General features: G+C 48.0%; 1 protein-coding gene across 6 annotated transcripts in view; it reads left to right on the forward strand.

The window, feature by feature from the left end:
- Positions 1 to 18,647, forward strand: part of DDHD1 (DDHD domain containing 1) — a 38,400-nt gene that overhangs the window by 7,491 nt on the left and 12,262 nt on the right. For all 6 annotated transcript variants that reach the window (XM_032962453.2, XM_032962450.2, XM_076070495.1 and 3 more), the window contains exons 4-5: positions 4,439 to 4,567; positions 5,984 to 6,131. In XM_032962453.2, the coding sequence (XP_032818344.1) occupies positions 4,439 to 4,567; positions 5,984 to 6,131 (277 nt within the window). The remainder of the gene's footprint in view (positions 1 to 4,438; positions 4,568 to 5,983; positions 6,132 to 18,647) is intronic.

The following is an 18,647-nucleotide window of genomic DNA, read 5'->3' on the forward strand; positions in this document are numbered from 1 at the left end:
ATCTTTATTAAAGCTGCTCACAATTTCGGCAGGAGCGGTGACATAGCAGTTAGGGGCCATCCATAAATGACGTCAGGCACCTGGGGGGGGGGGTGCTCAGACATTTGTGATGATGTGTGACGAGGGGGGGGGGGTTTGAGAAATGTGACGTCACATCAAAATGCGCAACTTTAAATAAATATAGAATTGTTATAACAACACTAATTGTTATAACAACACTTTTACAACATCAGAGTGCAGCGCCACATTAAATACGCACTAAAATGACAATAGTTTAAAGCGATTTGAAGCATGTTTTATTTTCAAAATGGAAATATGGTTTTGGGGGGGGGGGGCAGAATTTTGTGGCGTCATATTTGAGGGGGGGTCTGACTTTTTGTGACGCCGTGTGACGAGGGGGGGGGGGTCATAAATCGTCCAAAATCGCGTGACGTCATTTATGGATGGCCCCTTAGCGCATTGCACTATGAACCCAGTGACCTGAGATCGATTCCTGGCTACAGCTAATGGGTCAGTGGGATGAAGTATTGATGGACAAAAAGTCTCCCCCCCCTACCGCCCCCTGGCATGTGTGGGTTTTCTCCCGGTGCTCCAGTTTCCTTCCAACATGTATAAACACACTTATTAATTGGCTAAAATTGTCTGAATATAAGGAGGACCGCAGAGCTTGGGCGATTGTTGGTTTCAAGTTCAAGTTTCATTTATTAGGTACTAGCTGTACTACCCGACTTCACCCGGGACTTAGATCCACCACGCGCGGCCGCCTTTGTCTCCCCAGTGGCGATGTTCACACCACAGCACTTACTCGTTTGAGGCTGAGTCGACCTAGGGGAGGCCCAGGACCGGTTAAAATAATCGTCACCGGTGGTGGCCGTGAGCGGGAATCGAACTTGGGTCACTTGCCGTGCAAAAAAAAAATGCATTATTGAGCTCCCCTCCCCCCAGAAAAAGTTTTTTTTTATAATTTTTGCATGTTGTACAGTCTGGAAAGTACCCACATGGCAAATTTCAAGTTTGTTGCATGTCAGGAAGTACGCTAAACATTTTGAACAGACACAGATATTCACAACTTTGCCTTTTATATATATGGAGATAGCCCTGTGAGCCATGCGGCTCTTGAGTTGGGTGCAACCGCAACAAACAAAATATGAACAGAGAAACATCTTAAAGCGACGACGACGCGCAACAGAAACGTCCTGGATAAACCAGCAAATCTTCCAGAAAAAAACTACCGTATTACAACGCTGTGTGCAAAAATCCCAGTGTGATGCAAGTCAAACAATAACAACCATAAGACAATTTAGATTAAAGTTATCAGGCAAACCCCCCACTTCCACAACAAACATGGCTGAACCATATGTTTTCGAAATCACCAAAATAAAGCTATAAAAACAATGCAACAACAGTAATCATAAGAACTGCGATTCAAATTTAACAATAAACGATATACATAACATGTAGGACCAAACTTGCAGCCATAGCTGGCAGCATGACACTCCCAGTGTATGATGTGTGAGTGAGTCAATGCTAGTGTGAGTGAGTGTGTGATGTGTGAGTCAGCGTATGATGAGTGAGTCAATGTATGATGTGTGAGTTAGTCAGTGGTAGTGTGAGTGAGTGTATGTATGATGTGTGAGTGAGTCAGCGTATGATGAGTGAGTCAGTGGTAGTGTGAGTGAGTGTGTGATGTGTGAGTGAGTCAGCGTATGATGAGTGAGTCAGTGGTAGTGTGAGTGAGTGTGTGATGTGTGAGTGAGTCAGCGTATGATGAGTGGTGCCAGCTCACTGCCTCGTCTGTGGTTCGTCATGCCCGTTGAGTCATTCTCTCTGAGCGAGGGAGAAAATACCATGCATCGGCCGTGTTACAAGTTGACAGAACCTATCATTATTTTTAAACAAGCACAATATTAATAAAGTACTGTGAATAATAAACAAGGATACTTTTGGAATGTTACTTCCATATTGCAACTCGGATAAGGCCGAGGGAACTGGTATTAGTGTTTTGAGAATTGTTTTTGTGAGTGCGCGTGAGTCGGCGATCCGCACGAACGGTTATCAGTACATTTCCATAACAACAGCAAAAAATAAGCGGGTACCGCTGAGAACATTGGAGAAGCTTCCGTCCTTAAATCACGTTTGGTATCGGCGCGTCTCATGGCTTACGGGTGATGTGTGGGCAGCACCAAAAGCGGGGAGTTTTTTTTTTAGGGGCTTTTTCTGGATTGTTGGTGATTTTCTTTGCATCAACAATCCTTGCATACTCTGAATTATGACTCGTACACAGATGGACGGACAACACCTTTTGTCAATCCACTGCTGGATGAGGGCCTTCCTTCGTCACGTGGATTATTTGAAAATCTGGTCTGCGGGTTGGTGAAGATGTGGCGATATAGATATAGACACGGGGAGCGTACAAGTACAGTACAGCAGTTGATTTTGTACTGCCCTTGCTGCACATAGTCAGAGGAATATGGGCAAATAATAAACGAATATGTAGACAACTGTTTGTACATTCCACAGAACAAAGTAGTCCAAACATCCTTGCTAATCAATGCGTAACTGCAACATTTGCTTTAACGGCAAAACTCTGGATCGGTTTCGCCTTGCCGAGTATCATCAGCAGGGCGTTGCCTGCAAAACATACTTCCTCTGCTGGCTTCCTACACGCTGTTATAACCAATAACGTTCCACTTAAAAACTATGGCGCGCCCAACTTACGGGATAAGATGGGCCCTTGAACATTAATAATAATAAATAAACTCGTTCAAAAAAGTTTTTTTTTAAACGACGGTTTTATTAACAACTTCGTTTAACTCGCGGTCGAGAAGTACGTCAATGGCACCTGAGACACGCGGTGCCTGCGTTTTGTGCGAGCCGATTCCACAGTTTAGGGACCACGGCGTTGTTGGCCTGCACAAATATATATATAAAAATAATAAGGCTTCCGTACAAAATGAAAATTGCTTTAAAGTAGCGAATTAATTGATTAATTGATGCCGATTTTGATACAGGCATGCATTGTCACCGGATCTGAGTATGTGTGCAAATTTTTGAATTGATTGGACAACGGGAAGTGGACGAAATTGTGATTACAAGATTTGACCCAGACAAACAGAGGAATCAAGTTAAGTCAAACCGTTGAAAAATTTTAACTCACCCATATGTACTTTTGTTGGGCGCTCGCCACAACGCGTGTGTGGGTGTCTCTTTTTGCGTGAGTGCACGCGCACACACACACGCGCGCACCCACACACACGCGCACCTTTCGTTAGCCCGCGTACAATTGCGGGTTACATTGAACTATCAGAAGCGTAACATCGACAGAGATTTAAGTCCTTTTGTTGCCCAATAAAAAAAAATCACAATACTCCTACTGTGTCTGTCAGCCTTGCAGTGATCCGTTGAACGCGCCAGTTGTATAGCTGGTTATTGTAACAGGTACCTCCAGTTTATGGCCCAGTCGTAGAGCAAGCGGTTCACTCTGGTGGGTTGCGAGTTCAATTCCTGGTTGATTGAGCCCTGGTTGGGGGGGGGAGGTTTGACTCCTCCCATAATCTTCTCGGGGTCGATAACATTTCTGCCACTTTGTGGAGAAGTCAACAGTGGTTGTCCTATGGAGAGACTCGTCCCACCACCACCGCCCCGTAAGTACAAAGTCAAGGAAACCATTTGACTTTGTACTTACCAAGTGCAAATAAAAGAAGTATCATTGTGTATTGTATTGTCTTGTTCGATCCAATTCTGGATTAAGGCCTCTCCACGTCATTTCCAGCCCTCACACTCCTGTGATACCACAATCCAACCGAGCATTAGAACATCATTAATAACCCGCAACACAACCCACTTCGTTCGATGTACCAGCCTTAATAGGTGCTCGCTAACAGCACTGGTTCCCAAGAGCCATTGTAGGCTATACCGGGGATCTTTGTCTCTTTATTTATGTGCTTTGGCTGGGTCATGTAGCCCCGCATGCCCAACCACCTCCCCACGCAGCTTCTGTTTGTCCAGATAGAGGGGGCTAAACGGGGGCGGCACGGGCTCAGAGGCAGATCTAGAAACTTTCCAGGAAAGGGGGAGGAGGATGGGGATGGGGATGGGGCAGTCCCGAAATTTCCAGCTTCTTAAATTTGACTGATATATAAATAAAATGCAAACAAATCTTCGTATATATTTTCCCTGGTGAATATCAATAATGCACCAGTTTCCGGGGTCTAAAGTGGGAGGGGGTATGGGGTCGAATGCCTCCATCACATCCCCTCCGCCTCACCCCTTGGATCTGTCACGGCAAGAGTTCTCGAGGAGGTGATTCGATGTGAGTCGGAGGTGCGTGGGATTCAACCGGGTTCTTTGTTGCAGCTAGCCTCGGCACAAGGGATTTTTTTCTAAGTCCGTAATATCATCGGCCGATGTTGTTGTTCTCGTGTTTGTGCGTGTGCAGTCATCCACAGCCTGCAGTTGAACCGTAGCCACGTGGACTGGAATGGGGTGGATGAGGTCTACCTCTACAGTGACGCCACCACCTCCAAGATCGCCCGCAGTGTGGGCCAGAAGTTGGGGCTGTCGAAGGGTGCGTGTGCGTGCATGCGTGTCTCTGCGGGGTGGTTATGTATGTATGTTGAACTTATTTAGCATCGTATGTAGACAACTGTGCTCATCGAAGGTGCGGTGGAAGGACAAGAAGCTAAACACAAAAAGCAGTTCTTAGGAAATGAGTTTTCAATCTAGATTTAAAAGTTCTTATCACCAGTGGCTTCCTAATATCAGAAGGAAGAGTGTTCCAGACGGCCGGTGAGTATGCGGCACTATGAACCTGGCAACCCGAGTTTGATTCCCGCTTTCGGCCAACACCAGTGACGATTATCTGAACCGGTTCTGGGCCTTCCCTTGGTCGACTCAGCCTTAAATGTGTATCTGCTGCAATGTGTAAACGTCAGGGTTGGGGAAACAGAGGTGACCGAGAGTGGTGGATGTTGGTCACCCACCCCCTTCCTGTGCCGTGCTACTCGTTAACAGCACTTGCACCCAATGGTCTGGTAAAGGCTATCCAGGGATTCTTTGTCTTTTGTGGGGGTTGTGTGAGTGTGTGCGCTGGCCCGCACACCGAAACGGGACACCTGGGTCACACCAACGCCTCTGAGCGAACCCGGTGTCGTTTACAATCCCTTTCCCCTTCCGTCACCTGTCGGCCGTTGCCCGACTGCAGGACTCTGTGTGCCCCCTGCACGTTCTAAACATCTCCGCAAGGTGCACTTCCATGTTCATGCATGATATTTAAAAGTACAAAAACCTACAGTAGGAGAATAGTTTTTTTCCCCCCTTTTTTCTGGCAACAAAAAAAAAGACCTTTTACAAGGAATCACGTCTGCATTAACCACAATGCTTGTGGTCAGAATGCAAACAAAAAAAACATACTCTGATAATATTTGCATTGTCTTTGAAACTGATTGGTCCACACCAGAGACAGCTTTCTTTTGAGCCTCGTCTCAAACGGTGTTAGACCAGAGGACGCCAAAAGGCGTACAGCACAAAGGCAATGCACTATCAAAGTATTGAGAGCTCGGGATGACCATCTACGTTAATGCAGACATGATTCCTTGTAGAAGGTGTTTTTTTGTTGCCAGAAAAAAGGGGAAAAAAACCTATTCTCATATTTTGGTACTGGCAAAGGAGGTCCCATGATATAGAACCTACAGTAGGTTTATATACATATTTTTTTTCAAATGTATTCATGTGAGCAGGGCTTAATTTCTCACCGAATATTTTACAGGTCTCCGTGGTAGACTGAATGTAGGTGGCACGTGACTAGAAGTCGAAACCATGGCAAAAGGTTTACTGGATGTGGTGCGCCGGATGGCCTAATATTTTCTGGGTCATCGACTAGGACAGACCCGGCTGAAATTCGGGAGACGTATCGCGTCAGATCTCGGAAGCTAAGGAGGGTTGAGGCTATACAGGGGATCTTTGTCTTTGTGTGCGCGCGCAGCATCCAGCAGCGGCACGCACCTACAGAGGGGCTACGTGGAGGAGGCTCTGGTGGAGGACCGGCCTCCAGACGTGTCTCACCTGGTGTTTGTGGTGCACGGCATCGGCCAGAAGATGGACCAGAACCGCATCATCCGCAACACCAACACGTGAGTCGAACATGGTGTAGGTTAGTGGTTGGTCGTGGTGGTAGATGGATGGTGGTTTTAGTGATTGTAGGTGTGAGTGGTAATGGTGGTGGGTGGTGGTAAGCTTAGCTGAGTGGCAAGTGGTGTTGGTAGGTGGGTTGTGGTTTTTGTGGTGGTGGTAGAGGTGGAGTTTAGGGGTGGATAGTGGTTTTGGTGGTGGTAGTGGTAGTAAATTTAGGCATGTCTCTACATAGTACAACCACTGTTGACTTCCCCCACAAAGTGTTACTCATTGTTTTCCACCCTGAAGGATTGATGGGCTGAATCAGCCCACCCAACCAGGATTGTGAACTCGCAACCTTCCAATTGGCGAGCCGTTTCGCTCTGCCACCCCGGCAGGCTCGATAATAACCTTGAAAACGATACCCCCGTGTGTATTATTCGGGTGCTTTGGAAAGTTTAATCGCATGGTTGACTCATTTGTGGAGCTGACCTTCTTTTTCTCGTACCGTTTCAAGGTAATCTTCGGTCACATGATCTTGTAATCTCACCAGCCCTCCCTGGTGGGTCACTCGGTCAGTGCATAATTAATGATTTCTGCGCCCAGTGTCTCTCCCCCTCTCTGGGGCAGCTTGCGACTATAACGTCGCCTCGTGCCTAAAACACCGAAGGCCGCGTGGCTGATAGGATGTGGAGAGATTGACATGTGAAGAAGGCGTATTGTCCGCTTATTTCATTTGTTGCTTATATCCTCCACAACCAAGCTGATTATTAAGTCGTGTTATATATTCCAGTGTTTAGTTTTTGCTTCGAAATATTCCCCGTGTTGAACAGAGAGGTTCAATGACAATAAACATCTGGCAGTTGCGGTTTATCCACATCGGCACAAGCGAGCCTGACCACTGAGACATTGATTGTCGAAACCGGTCCCGAAGTTTGCTTGTGTTGAAGCATTGCCACCGGGGTTGTCCGCTCCCAGAAGGCTGTGTGGCTGATTTGGATGCTACTAAAAAAACAAATACTTGGAATCTTTATGCGGAGGGACGGACATGTGAAAGAGACGGATTGTCTGCTTAAAATTCTCGACGACGACGCGAATTATCATTTAGTGTATGCTCGTGATTATCTTAATCGAATTGGCCAAATATCTCAAATGCAGCAAGACCCACCTGAAAAAGGCAATCCTGGATAAATAACGGCCATTATTATTATTTTAACCGTTAACACAATTAAGGGAGGAGCGTTGGCGCAACGGTTAGCATGCTGCGCTGGAAACCCGGTGAACCCGTTTCAAAATGTTGTTAACGAGCGGTTCGTGCGTCAATGAGAAACAACCGAGGCGGAGTACCCCCCCCCCCCCCCCCCCCGTTCCACCACCTCCTCGCTGCCATCCCGCCCCCCCCCCCCCCCCCCCAAATTATATATTTTAATCTCCTTGGCCGAACCCGCGCGTGTTTGTCTCGGTTTCGTTGTCCATGGCAACGGCACCACAACAAACGGTCGGTACAGCCGAGCTCCGCGGTGCCGCTGCGCTGGTCCGGTGGAGGTCGCTGCGATTGGTGGTGCCACGGCCGACTGGTCACCACATTGCCGACGCTGGTCGCGTGCCCGGTCGCTGCGGACAAAGGTCCACCGTCAGTCCAAGTGAGCTGTGGTCACAATAGCTGGATGGAGGTATTATGGCAATGATAGTTGCAATGTATTTTTTTAAGCCAGCGCCTTTTCATCGGAGGATCACGAAGCGCTGTTGTGCACGTGAAGAGTTTGACACTCGGTGCAAATTGAAATAAATTTGGGGCAAGCCCAATATGTTTCAAGATGTATATGAATATACACACAGGATTGGGCTATAATACGAAGTCTAACTTATAAATCGTTAATGCTTGTGACAAAGAGCTATATAGCTCAGTGGGCCTTACCTGGTAAAATGAAAATAATTCTTAGTTTGAAGTTTACGGATTGCTATGGAGCATCATGGGTAATAATGTAAATATATATCAATAGACCTCTGTTCTATTTGTCCACACACAAATATGCGGCGACCTGGGGGCTACTCGACCTTCCCAGAGTGAGCGGCTCGCAGTGAGAAGGTCGGGAGTTCAAATCCTGGTTGGGGGGTTAACTCATCCCATCATCCCTCTAGGGTCACTAAAATGAGCACCGCTGTGTGGGAAAGTAAATGGTGATTGTCCTAAGGATAAATTAACTACTGCCATAGGCATGTGGAATTCCCACCACTGTCTAAGGGCTGTAAATGAGAAACAACCACCTCTTCTCGCCTGAACTGGGTGAGGGCCTGAACTGGGTGAGGGCCTGAACCGGGTGAGGACCTCAACCGGGTGAGGGCCTAAACCGGGTGTGGGTCTGAACCAGGTGAAAGCCTATAGCTGTTGCATAAAATAATAATATACAGCTCATTTGTCGGTCAATTGCTGGTATGAAGGCCTCTCTACATGCCGTGTGAGTCATGGGGATTGTTTGACCATACTTCACCACTTGACCACTCTGGCCAGCGTGGGTTTGTGTAAAGGTTAGGTGTGGGTGGAATGTCCAGTAGCGATTCAGATTATTTCTCACCACTGATTGCTAGCCGTGGTCAGGAATTGAATTCGGGTCGTTTGCTTTGTATCACAGTACACTGACCACTGATCCACCCAGATTACTTATGGTTAGTGTAAATAGCAGTGATGTGCTGTAATATTAATATCGTGTGTTCAACCAGGAAGTCCTGAGTGTAGAAAGTCGTTTGGCAGAGGATTTAACAGTCCCCACTTATCCATTGATTTCAGCCTCATACTTTTTAATGTAATATCATTTATTTATGAAACGCTCAGTGAGTTATTTTTTTAAGAGGGTGCTGTTGCAATGGAATGTTTGGCCAGTACCATTAATGAGCATTTGGCTTCATGTGGGAGGGTAACCGGGAAACCCGGAGAAAACCCACCGTGCATACTCGGGGAGTGCACGTGAAGGTTCTGCGAAGACGGATTCAGGAAACCTACTTGCCGTACTGCCGTCTCCTCACCACGTTGTAAGCTTGGCGGGTTTGAGAGTTTGACAGATTTATGCATGATCCACGAACCCTCGACTCTGAAAGCGCTTGTTGGACAAAATAAACTGGAGCATCAGGGGATGATAACTTCCTCGTGTGACGAGACAATGCGGAAAGGTCCGCACAAACAACCCACTTGCTGTACTGGCTTTTCTTCTTCAGCTCGCAGCCCAAGTTTAGGTGTATTTGGGGGGCAAAGTTTCAAAAATCTCGACGTGATTCACCAACCCCTGTATTCAAAACGTTGGCTCGCAGGCGTGTGCCACCATGTCCGTAGCGTTTGTGTGTGCGCACGCGTGTGTTGATCAAAGATCTGGGCACGGTCCCATCGGTGAGCTCCTCCGGCAGGCAAGGCTGCATTGGCTGGGTCATGTAGCCCGCATGCCCAGCCACCGCATGCCGAAACAGCTTTTGTTCGGCCGGATCGAGGGGGCTAAACGGGCGCGGCACGGGCTAGAGAAGAGATGGAGTGATGTGGTATAGGAGGACGTGGAGCTGAGTGGACTTGCCGATGACTGGTACCAGCGGTGTCAAGATCGGCCTCTGTGGAGGAGGCTCGTGAAGGACGCTGCTACTGGGCAGTTGGAAGCAGTCGCCCTCCAACAACAACGGAGGGCGGAGGAGCGACGCTCACAACAACGAGCGGAGCGCCGGGTGGCTAAAGCACAGCAGGTTGGCACACTAGGGGGCACAGGTGGTGCATCAGCCAGTCATCTCAGTCAGTCGACCAGTGGCACCTGGGTCTGCCCCGTGACCTCCTGCCAGCGGGCGTTCGACACTTCACGTGGCCTCAAGGTGCACATGGCCTGGCACAAGCGTCATGGTGACGTCACCGCCACTTAGTAGTGAATGGCGGTTGTTGTTGTTGTTGGTTAAGTTTTGGGAGCGCTGCCGCAGTGGTTAGCGCACTGCTCTACGAACCCGTCGGCCCGAGTTCAATTCCCGTTTACGACCACCAACACCAGAGGCGATTATCCAAACCTGTCCTAGGCTTCCCTCAGGTCGATTCAGCCTCATATGAGTACCTGGTGCCATGTGTAAACATCAGCGCAAAGGAGGAGGCAACAGCGGCCGGGCGTGGTGCTGGCCACTCACCCCCCTTCATAGGTGTGCTGTGCCAGCCTTCATCGGTGCTCGCTAAAGGCAGTTGCCCCAATAGTCTATTTAAGGCTACACGGGGGATCTTTGTCTTTGTTGCACATGCAGAGCAGAGAATGAATGAATGTTATTCAAGACGTTGTATAGAAATGCCATTCACCCATCGGTGTTCCCGCAGGATCGTTCTGTCTTGTGGCACGAGCTCTGTTAACACGAGGCCGTCATAGCCAAAGGATGTCACCTGGCAGCGGATAGATCATGGCTGATGGTGATAATGATGGTGCCGCGGTGGCAAGATGTTAACTACCTCACCTGGTATGCCGGATGTCGTGGGTTCAATCCCGACACTGACGCCTGTGTATTTGGGGTTTGCGTGTCCTCCCTGTGGACGTGTGGATTTTTGTCCAGGTCCTCTGGTTTCTCCCTCCACATTTACAAACATGCTTTTAGAATATATTTGACTGCAAGAAATTTCCACGAGATGATAAGCCAGCCACTTTATTGAGCTATAATTTGTGGCCGGGTTGCTTCTGAAAAAGAGCTGTATAATCTTGATTTGAAGCTTTCGTGACTACCAGGAATCTGTACTCTTTGGGTCTTTCGGTAAAGTCACGTGGTAGGTAGAAAAATAATAGATCGCGATGTTTTGGACGCAGCACGAGCGTTCGCCTGGTGACGGACGCTTGTGCTGCGTCCGAAACGTCGTGATCTATTATTTTTCTACCTACCACGTGACTTTACCGCAAGACCCAAAGAGTAAGAGCTATATAGCGCAGTGGTCCTTACCTGGTAAAATAAAAAAAAAGTTTAATATAGTTTTCGTTTATGGTGAATCTCTCGGGAGTTGTTAATTGGGCTGACGGAGCGGTGAGCGTTGCGAGTGTCAGCACGGCGATGTGGTGTGACGAAACACAAACTTTTGGGGAGGACTTCATCCAGCAGTGGGTAGATCGTGGCTAATTATGAAGGATGGTGAATTCCCAGTGGTCCTTAACGGAATTGATATCGGCATGAGTGTCGTCAGCGCTACGTTGGGCCTGCGTTGCGTCGCAGTCTGGGGAAGCCGTCGTCCAGCAGTTGATGATCCTTGCTGACGATGATGATGACGACGATGATGATGACGACGATGACGCCGAATTTCCCAACAGCTGTTAAAAGGGGCTGGTACAGTTGTGAGCGTGCTGGGTTGTGCTTGGTTTGTTACCTGCGCTGGGTTGCAATGTGAAAGACTCAGCTTGTGAAGGCTTTCATCCGGACGGGGATAGATCATGGCTGATGGTGATGATGGTGATGATGGTGACTTTGCCGGCATAGCATTTGCGGCGTGCGTGCTGGTTTCGGTGGCTCTTTTTTAGGGATTGGGGTTTGTTGCCGTAAGCAGCTTAGCAGCTTAGCGAGCAGGGGTTAGCCCGTAGACTTCTCCCAACCTCCCACTGTACACAAAGGCTTTGTTGACTCTTTCCCTCTCTCTCTCTCTCATTCTCCGGTAGAAAAATATCATTAGCGTCCGCCGTGGGGAATGTAAACACAACAGATGAGCAGACAATACGTCTCCTTCTTCACATGTCTGTCCCTCCGCTTAAAGATTTTCAGTAGTTTTTTTAAGCATTGAGTCAGCCACACGGCCTTCTGGGAGTGCACAATCCCAGCAGCATTGATTAGGCACCAGGAAAAAATTCTGGAATGGCTTTGACGTGCAGCGTCTCGTCAGTAGTGGTCAAGCTTGTATGAAGACGATGGTGGGGAGGAGGCCGTGATGGCGTGGAGGAGGCCGTGATGGCGTGGAGGAGGCCTTGATGGCGGGGAGGAGGCCGTGATGGCGGGGAGGACGCCGTGATGGCGGGGAGGACGCCGTGATGGCGGGGAGGATGCCGTGATACACTCACTCATCTTACACTGACTCACTCATATCATACACTGACTCACTCATATCATACACTGACTCACTCATATTATACACTGACTCACTCATCATACGCTGACTCACTCACACATCATACACTCACTCACACAACCATTGACCAATTCACTCATCATACACTGATTCACTCATCATACACTCACTCATCATACGCTGACACACTCACACATCATACACTCACTCACACTACCACTGACTCACTCACACATCATACACTGACTCACTCATAATACGATGACTCACACATACACTCACACATTACCACTGACTCACTCACACATTATACATTGGGAGTGTTATGCTGCCAGCTATGGCTGCAAGTTTTGTCGTACGTGTTATGTTTATCGTTTATTGTTAAATTTGAATCACAGTTCCTATGATTACTGTTGTTACATTGTTTTTATAGCTTTATTTTGGTGATTTCGAAAACATATGGTTAAGCCATGTTTGTTGCGGAAGTGCGGAGTTGGCCTGATAACTTTAATCTAAATTGTCTTATGGTTGTTATTGTTTGATTTGCATCACACTGGGATTTTTGCACACAACGTTGTAACACGGTGTTTTTTTCTGGAAGATTTGCTGGTTTATCCAGGATGTTTCTGTTGCACGTCGTCGTCGCTTTAAGATGTTCTCTGTTCATATTTTGTTTGTTGCGGTTGCACCCGACTCAAGAGCCGCATTGCTCACACGGGCTATACCTAATAAATTAAACTTGAAACATGAACAAATGCTGATGAGCTGCCAGATGTTATTGGCAAGGACCCTGTGTTTAACATATGGGCATCTCCTTGAGGGTGGAGGGCCAAAATTCGGGCCTAGAATAGTGATAATAGTCAACTTATAATGCGCGACAGATGTCACGTATGGACGGAGAATGTTCGAATGTGACTGCAAGCCATGAATATTCAACCAATTTCAACCGTTTACTCTGTACCTTTAAAGACGCTCATCACATACAGAGAGGTGCATGCGGGCTGATAATATAATGAATGAGAGTTTTAGTTTACAGTATTTAGTTTAACTAGGTGAGAACTCCAGAGACCAGGATAAGTCTTATTAAGTGTAATTGGCAACAGTGGCGGAGCCAGGATTTTCAGGTAGGGGGGGCAACCCCTCCAGCAATGGAAAATGATAGTGGAGTTGTTAGTAAGTAAGGACTTGTCCCTTGCTTTTTATTCGACGCGTGTGCGACGATGGCACAGCCATCGATCGAGGATCGAATTTGAACCGTGCGTGATCGGCATCGCGCTCGCTGAATGTATGCCTTCAGGGAAGTCGTGGACTGTATACGCAACTGCGCACAATTCTGAGTCACTTATAACTGCTTTGCCGTTACTTATTGCCAATTATGGACTCAGACTATTGTCCTATCATTTCATAGAGTCCCTGGCACGTAATAATATGCTACACAGTGGCAGTGGGGGTCGCAAAATGCCGATTTATTACTAATAAACCCCAGTGATCCGATCGAAATTAGGGATTTCGATCGGATCATTGGGGGGGGGGGCACGTGCCACCTCCCCCCCCACTGGCTCCGCCACTGATTGGCAAGAGTTACATGTGGAGACTCTTGAACTATATCGGTGGCTCTTTATCTTTGTATGAGTGTGTATGGTGTAGGCTTTAATAGGTGCTCGCTGAAAGCATTTGCCCCAGCAGCCTGTAAAAAATGTTACACAAGATATTTGTTGTATGTATACATAGATTGTGTGTGTACGTTGATATGTGTATATGAGGAGCGGTGACGCAGTGGTTAGCACGCTGCGCTATAAACCTGGCGACCAGAGTTCAATTCCCGCTCATGGCCACCAACACCAGTGACGATTATCTAAACCGGTCATGGGCCCCCCCTCGGTGTCAAATTAGCATCTGGTGCTGTGTGTAAAGCATCGTCATTCAGGAGACAAAGATAGCCGGGTGTGGTGCTTTCCATCTACCCCTTCGTGTGCGGTGTCGGTCTTCATACATACCTGCTAACAGCACTTGTCCCAGAAGTTTGTTAAGGGTTTATGGGGGATCTTTGTCTCGTGGTCAAACCACCCCCTCGTGTGTCGTACCAACCTTAATAGGTTACTCTTTGGTTCTTTTGGTAAAGTCACGTAGAAAGCAGGGACGTGCGGTCAGGGGAGGCAGGGCAGGCAGAGCCTCACCTTTCATACTCCAATGAAAATAGCTGTTACGAAAAGTAAAAAAAAAGAATAATCAAATACAATAAATATTACGATTTTCCCACTAAATCTGTGGTATAAATGTCATTTCTGTACGATTCCAATCATTTTTATCATCAAAATCGCCAAATTTGCGGAGCTCCGCTGCAAATACAGGAAGAGACGAGAGGTGAGGCAGCGACGCGCTCAGCCTCCCCTCTGATTGCGCAACCCCTCAGTAACTGGATGGAGCGCGGGCAATAAGCGCGTGCCTGTTACTATCTCAGTGTGTCACCAATGTCATGTTTGTAGACCCCTTCATTTCATGTCCTCGCCTTCCATACTCTAGGTAACTTATTTCACGTGTGTGTATAAAGATATTTCGGCTCGCTGGTCTCGTCATGCAACTGCAATGAAAAAGCACCAGGCGAGGCAGCAATCACATCTGCCTCACTGAAGGGGACGTGTCAGACACGCCCCCCTCTGTGAGGCGACGCCCCCCTCAGTGTGTGAATCTGGCTCTGACACTAGCCAGTGCCTCCCCAGCCATTGACCTCACCACACGTCACTGGTAAAAAGAAAATAAATAAAATAATATAATACGACGTTTCGATTGCAACACAAGCAATCGTCATCAGGTAGAACTACATTTGAGAGAGAGACTAAACACAGACACGGAGACAGACAGACACAAGCAGAGAGAGACAATGCAGAGACGCACAGAGAGAGACACAACATATGCATCTCTGTTGTCTCTCTCTGCTTGTGTGTCTGTGTGTTTCCGTGTCTGTGTTTAGTCTCTCTCTCTCAAATGTAGTTCTACCTGATGACGATTGCTTGTGTTGCAATCGAAACGTCGTATTCTATTATTTAATTTATTTTCTTTCTACGTGACTTTACCGGAAGAACCAAAGAGTAATTCCTGCAGTCATGAAAGCTTCAAATCAAGTTTGAACCTTAATAGGTGCTCGATAACAGCACTTGCTCTATCAGATGTCATGGCTAATCAAGTGAGCCAAAAAGGGAATCTATTCCTGACTAAAATTATGACCCCCCCCCCCCCCCGAATCAAGACAATTGGTGTGGGGTAGGTGGTTAATCATTACAGTAATCATCATTATCCACGCTCTATCCACTGCTAGATGAAGGTCTTCCCAAGCCGTTGCCATCTCACAGTCTGGCAATGCACCGATGCATGTACAGGGTTGCTTCTGGCAAACGAGTTGATCTAATCACTCCATCTCCACGGCGGGGTACTCTCTGCCCCGATCCGTCTTTAACCACGCAATATGGAGCACGCATCACGAGTAATCAACGTTAATTAACTTGTCGCTACACGCCGATGGTTAGTTAGTAAGTTGCATCTGCCGCCACATGATAAACGGCATTCGGGTCGCCGTGACCTTGCAGTCGGTCAAAGATAAAAAAAAAGATTCCCTATATAGCCTTTAACATGCTATCAGGGCAAGTGCTGTTAATGAGCACCTATTAAGGCCGGCATGGTACACGTGGCGGTGGTAGTGCTGTCAACACCACCAATGGCCGACTTTGTCTACCCCATTCCTGATGTTTACACATCCCGCACTTGGTAGTCATTTAAGGCTGAGTTGACCTAGGGCAGGCCCAGGACAGGTTCAAATATTCGCCACCGTTATCGGTGATGAGCGGGAATCGGACTCGTGTCGCCGGGTTCTTGGCGCAGTGCGCTAACCACAGTACACTACCGCAGTCAAAGATCCCCCATATAGCCTGAGCAGACTGTTAGGGCAAGTGCTGTTAGCGAGCACCTATGAAGGGTGGCACGGCAAACGAGCGGGAGGGTGGCAATCACCACCCTCGGCCGCCTTTGTCTCCCTAGTGGCTTTGTTTACACACCGCACCAGGTACTCATTTGAGGCTGAGACGACCTAGGGAAGGCTCAGCACCTGTTCAGATAATCGTCACTGGTGTTGGTGGCCTTATGCGGGAATCGAACTCGGGTGGCCGGGTTCGTAGTGCAGTGCGCTAACCGCTACACTACCGCTCCCCACAGTCAATACACGTGTGAATTACAAATTACTCGATTGAGAAACGCATAGCAATCTTCGCCTGCCACTGAGAAAACTACCAGGACCCTCCTGAGAAAGTTTTGTTTCAGCGAGCCTTTCCTAGGAAAATAAGTTGAATATATTTCTGATCACCTTCGATTATCTCCTAAGGTACAGGTGTTCTTCTTTAGGCACACTAGAACGTCGCCTTTGACAATTAAGTAAATTATGACCTTCCTTTTGCTCGTATTTATCCCGAGCCCCAACTTTGCAGCCACATTTTTCTGAAATAAACCCTTCAGTCATTTCCTCTGGTTCATTTCCGCCGGTCCCTTTCGGAAAATTACGTTAAATATCGCACAGAAAAGCATGGGGAGATGCACGCACGTTTTCCCCGTGTGTGTGTTTTTTTTATGCTGCGATTTAGGGTGCCAGTGTTAAATGCCCGAGACTCCGAAGGTATCAGGTACCAGGATGGGCACCTACGTGACGGAAAGCCACCTTGCGTTTTATAAATAGTGAACTAAACACGCAAGGAGAGACGCAGACACCACTCTCGACGTCTAGAACACTCTTTGTTACAGCCGGAGCGCGCGTGCGTACCACAGGTGGTGCTGTGATGAATGAATGAGTGGCTGTGTGAATCTCGTAAATAATTCATGGCAGGGCGTGGTGGGGGGCCCGGGGGTCGGTGGCTTGCGGCAATGACAGCGCCTTTAGAGCCTCCCCCCACCCCCCCCTTCTTGCTCCCCTTCTTGCTAAGTGTTGAAGGTTGTTGTGGTTTTTATTGTACCCTCGTTTTCCGGTTTCCTCTTCACTGCCATCGTGTGTCGCCAACCACCCCCACCCCTGTTCTGGTCGGGTTGGCAGGAATTTGGATAACGGCTGCTAATAGATCGACCTGCACCCCTGCCCTCCCCCCACCCCCGGCTGAACCCCCCTACATCCTCCTCTATGACGAAATCACCCGGCATGCATCCGATTTCGGGAAGCTCCACTGGGTTGAGGCTGGGTAGCGCTTAAGTTGGGTGACGACCATGCATACTGCAGGTTGCTTTAGGCCAGCGGTTCTCAACCGGGGGTACGTGGACCCCTGGGGGTACATGGCAATCTCCCAGGGGCTACGTCAGGTGACTTAAAAATGTGCAAAATAATATCATAAAATGAGAGTTATTTGGGAATAATCATGTATGAATCTGCCAATATAAAATAAATACGGTAAAGTGTAAATCAACAGAGTAACCTACAACGATATAAAGACCTTTCTAAACTAATTGACGGAAAACAATTTGGTTTCCAAGGTTAACCAGCGAGCGCTATCGAATTACGTCAGACCGTCGGTACATTTTTTCGCTTGCAGTTACTGCCTCGTTAGGATACCTCACAAAGTGTAGAATTGGTTAAAACATTGATGTTCATTATTCGTGCGTTTATTTCTCAGAACAGCGTTCGGTCAGGCAAGGAGGAGGTTACTCGGTTGAAACAAAATTCAACAGTGGCCAAGACACAAGGTTGAGAACCACTTCTCTAGGCTGCTGCTGCGCTTTGTAGTGGACAGCAGAGGACAGTGCAGAGAAATCCATAATTTGTGCTGAACTTGTGCGTTGTCGTTTTATCGCGGTTGCTAAGCGCAGGGCCCCGAAGGCTCAACACGCCGAATGGCCAGCAACAGGCAGCACCATTGAAGGTATAATCGGTCAGAGTTATTAAGGTTCATGAATTGAGCGAGGTTATTGTAAGAATTTGGAGGAAAAGAGATGACGGGAGTGGTTGAGTGGGTGGGTGGGTGAGAAGGTGAGTGAGTTGGTGAGTGGGTATGTTATTTTGACCTGCAGTATGGACGTTGAGTGAGCGATTGTGTTATTGTGACCTCCAGTATGATGGGTGTGTATGTGAGTGAATGGGGAACAGTAGTAGTGTAGCGGTTTGCACACTGCCAAACAAACGCAGCTAGTTCGATTCCCGCTCTACGGCGGCCAACACCAGTGACGATTATCTGAACTGGTCCTGGGCCTCTCCTAGGTTTACTCGGCCTCAAATAACTACCTTGTGAGATGTATAAATATCACCACTCGGAAGACGAGGCGGCTAGACGTGGTGCTGGCCACCCACCCCCTCGTGTGCCGTGCCAGTCTTCATAGGTGCTACTTGCCAACGGCGCTCGCTCCAAGAATTTTGCAAAGGCTTTGTGTTTTTGTGGGCGAGCGGGTGAGTTGACGTGACACCTGGTGTGGTAGTTGAACGCGGTGCAGACGAGACGAAACGCCTGCACGCCGTCTACCGCCTTCACCA

This window comes from Petromyzon marinus, chromosome 29 (assembly GCF_048934315.1).
Source record: "Petromyzon marinus isolate PM22_M1 ecotype Great Lakes invasive population chromosome 29, UKy_Petmar_22M1.pri1.0, whole genome shotgun sequence".
Classification (NCBI taxonomy): Eukaryota; Metazoa; Chordata; class Hyperoartia; order Petromyzontiformes; family Petromyzontidae; genus Petromyzon; species Petromyzon marinus.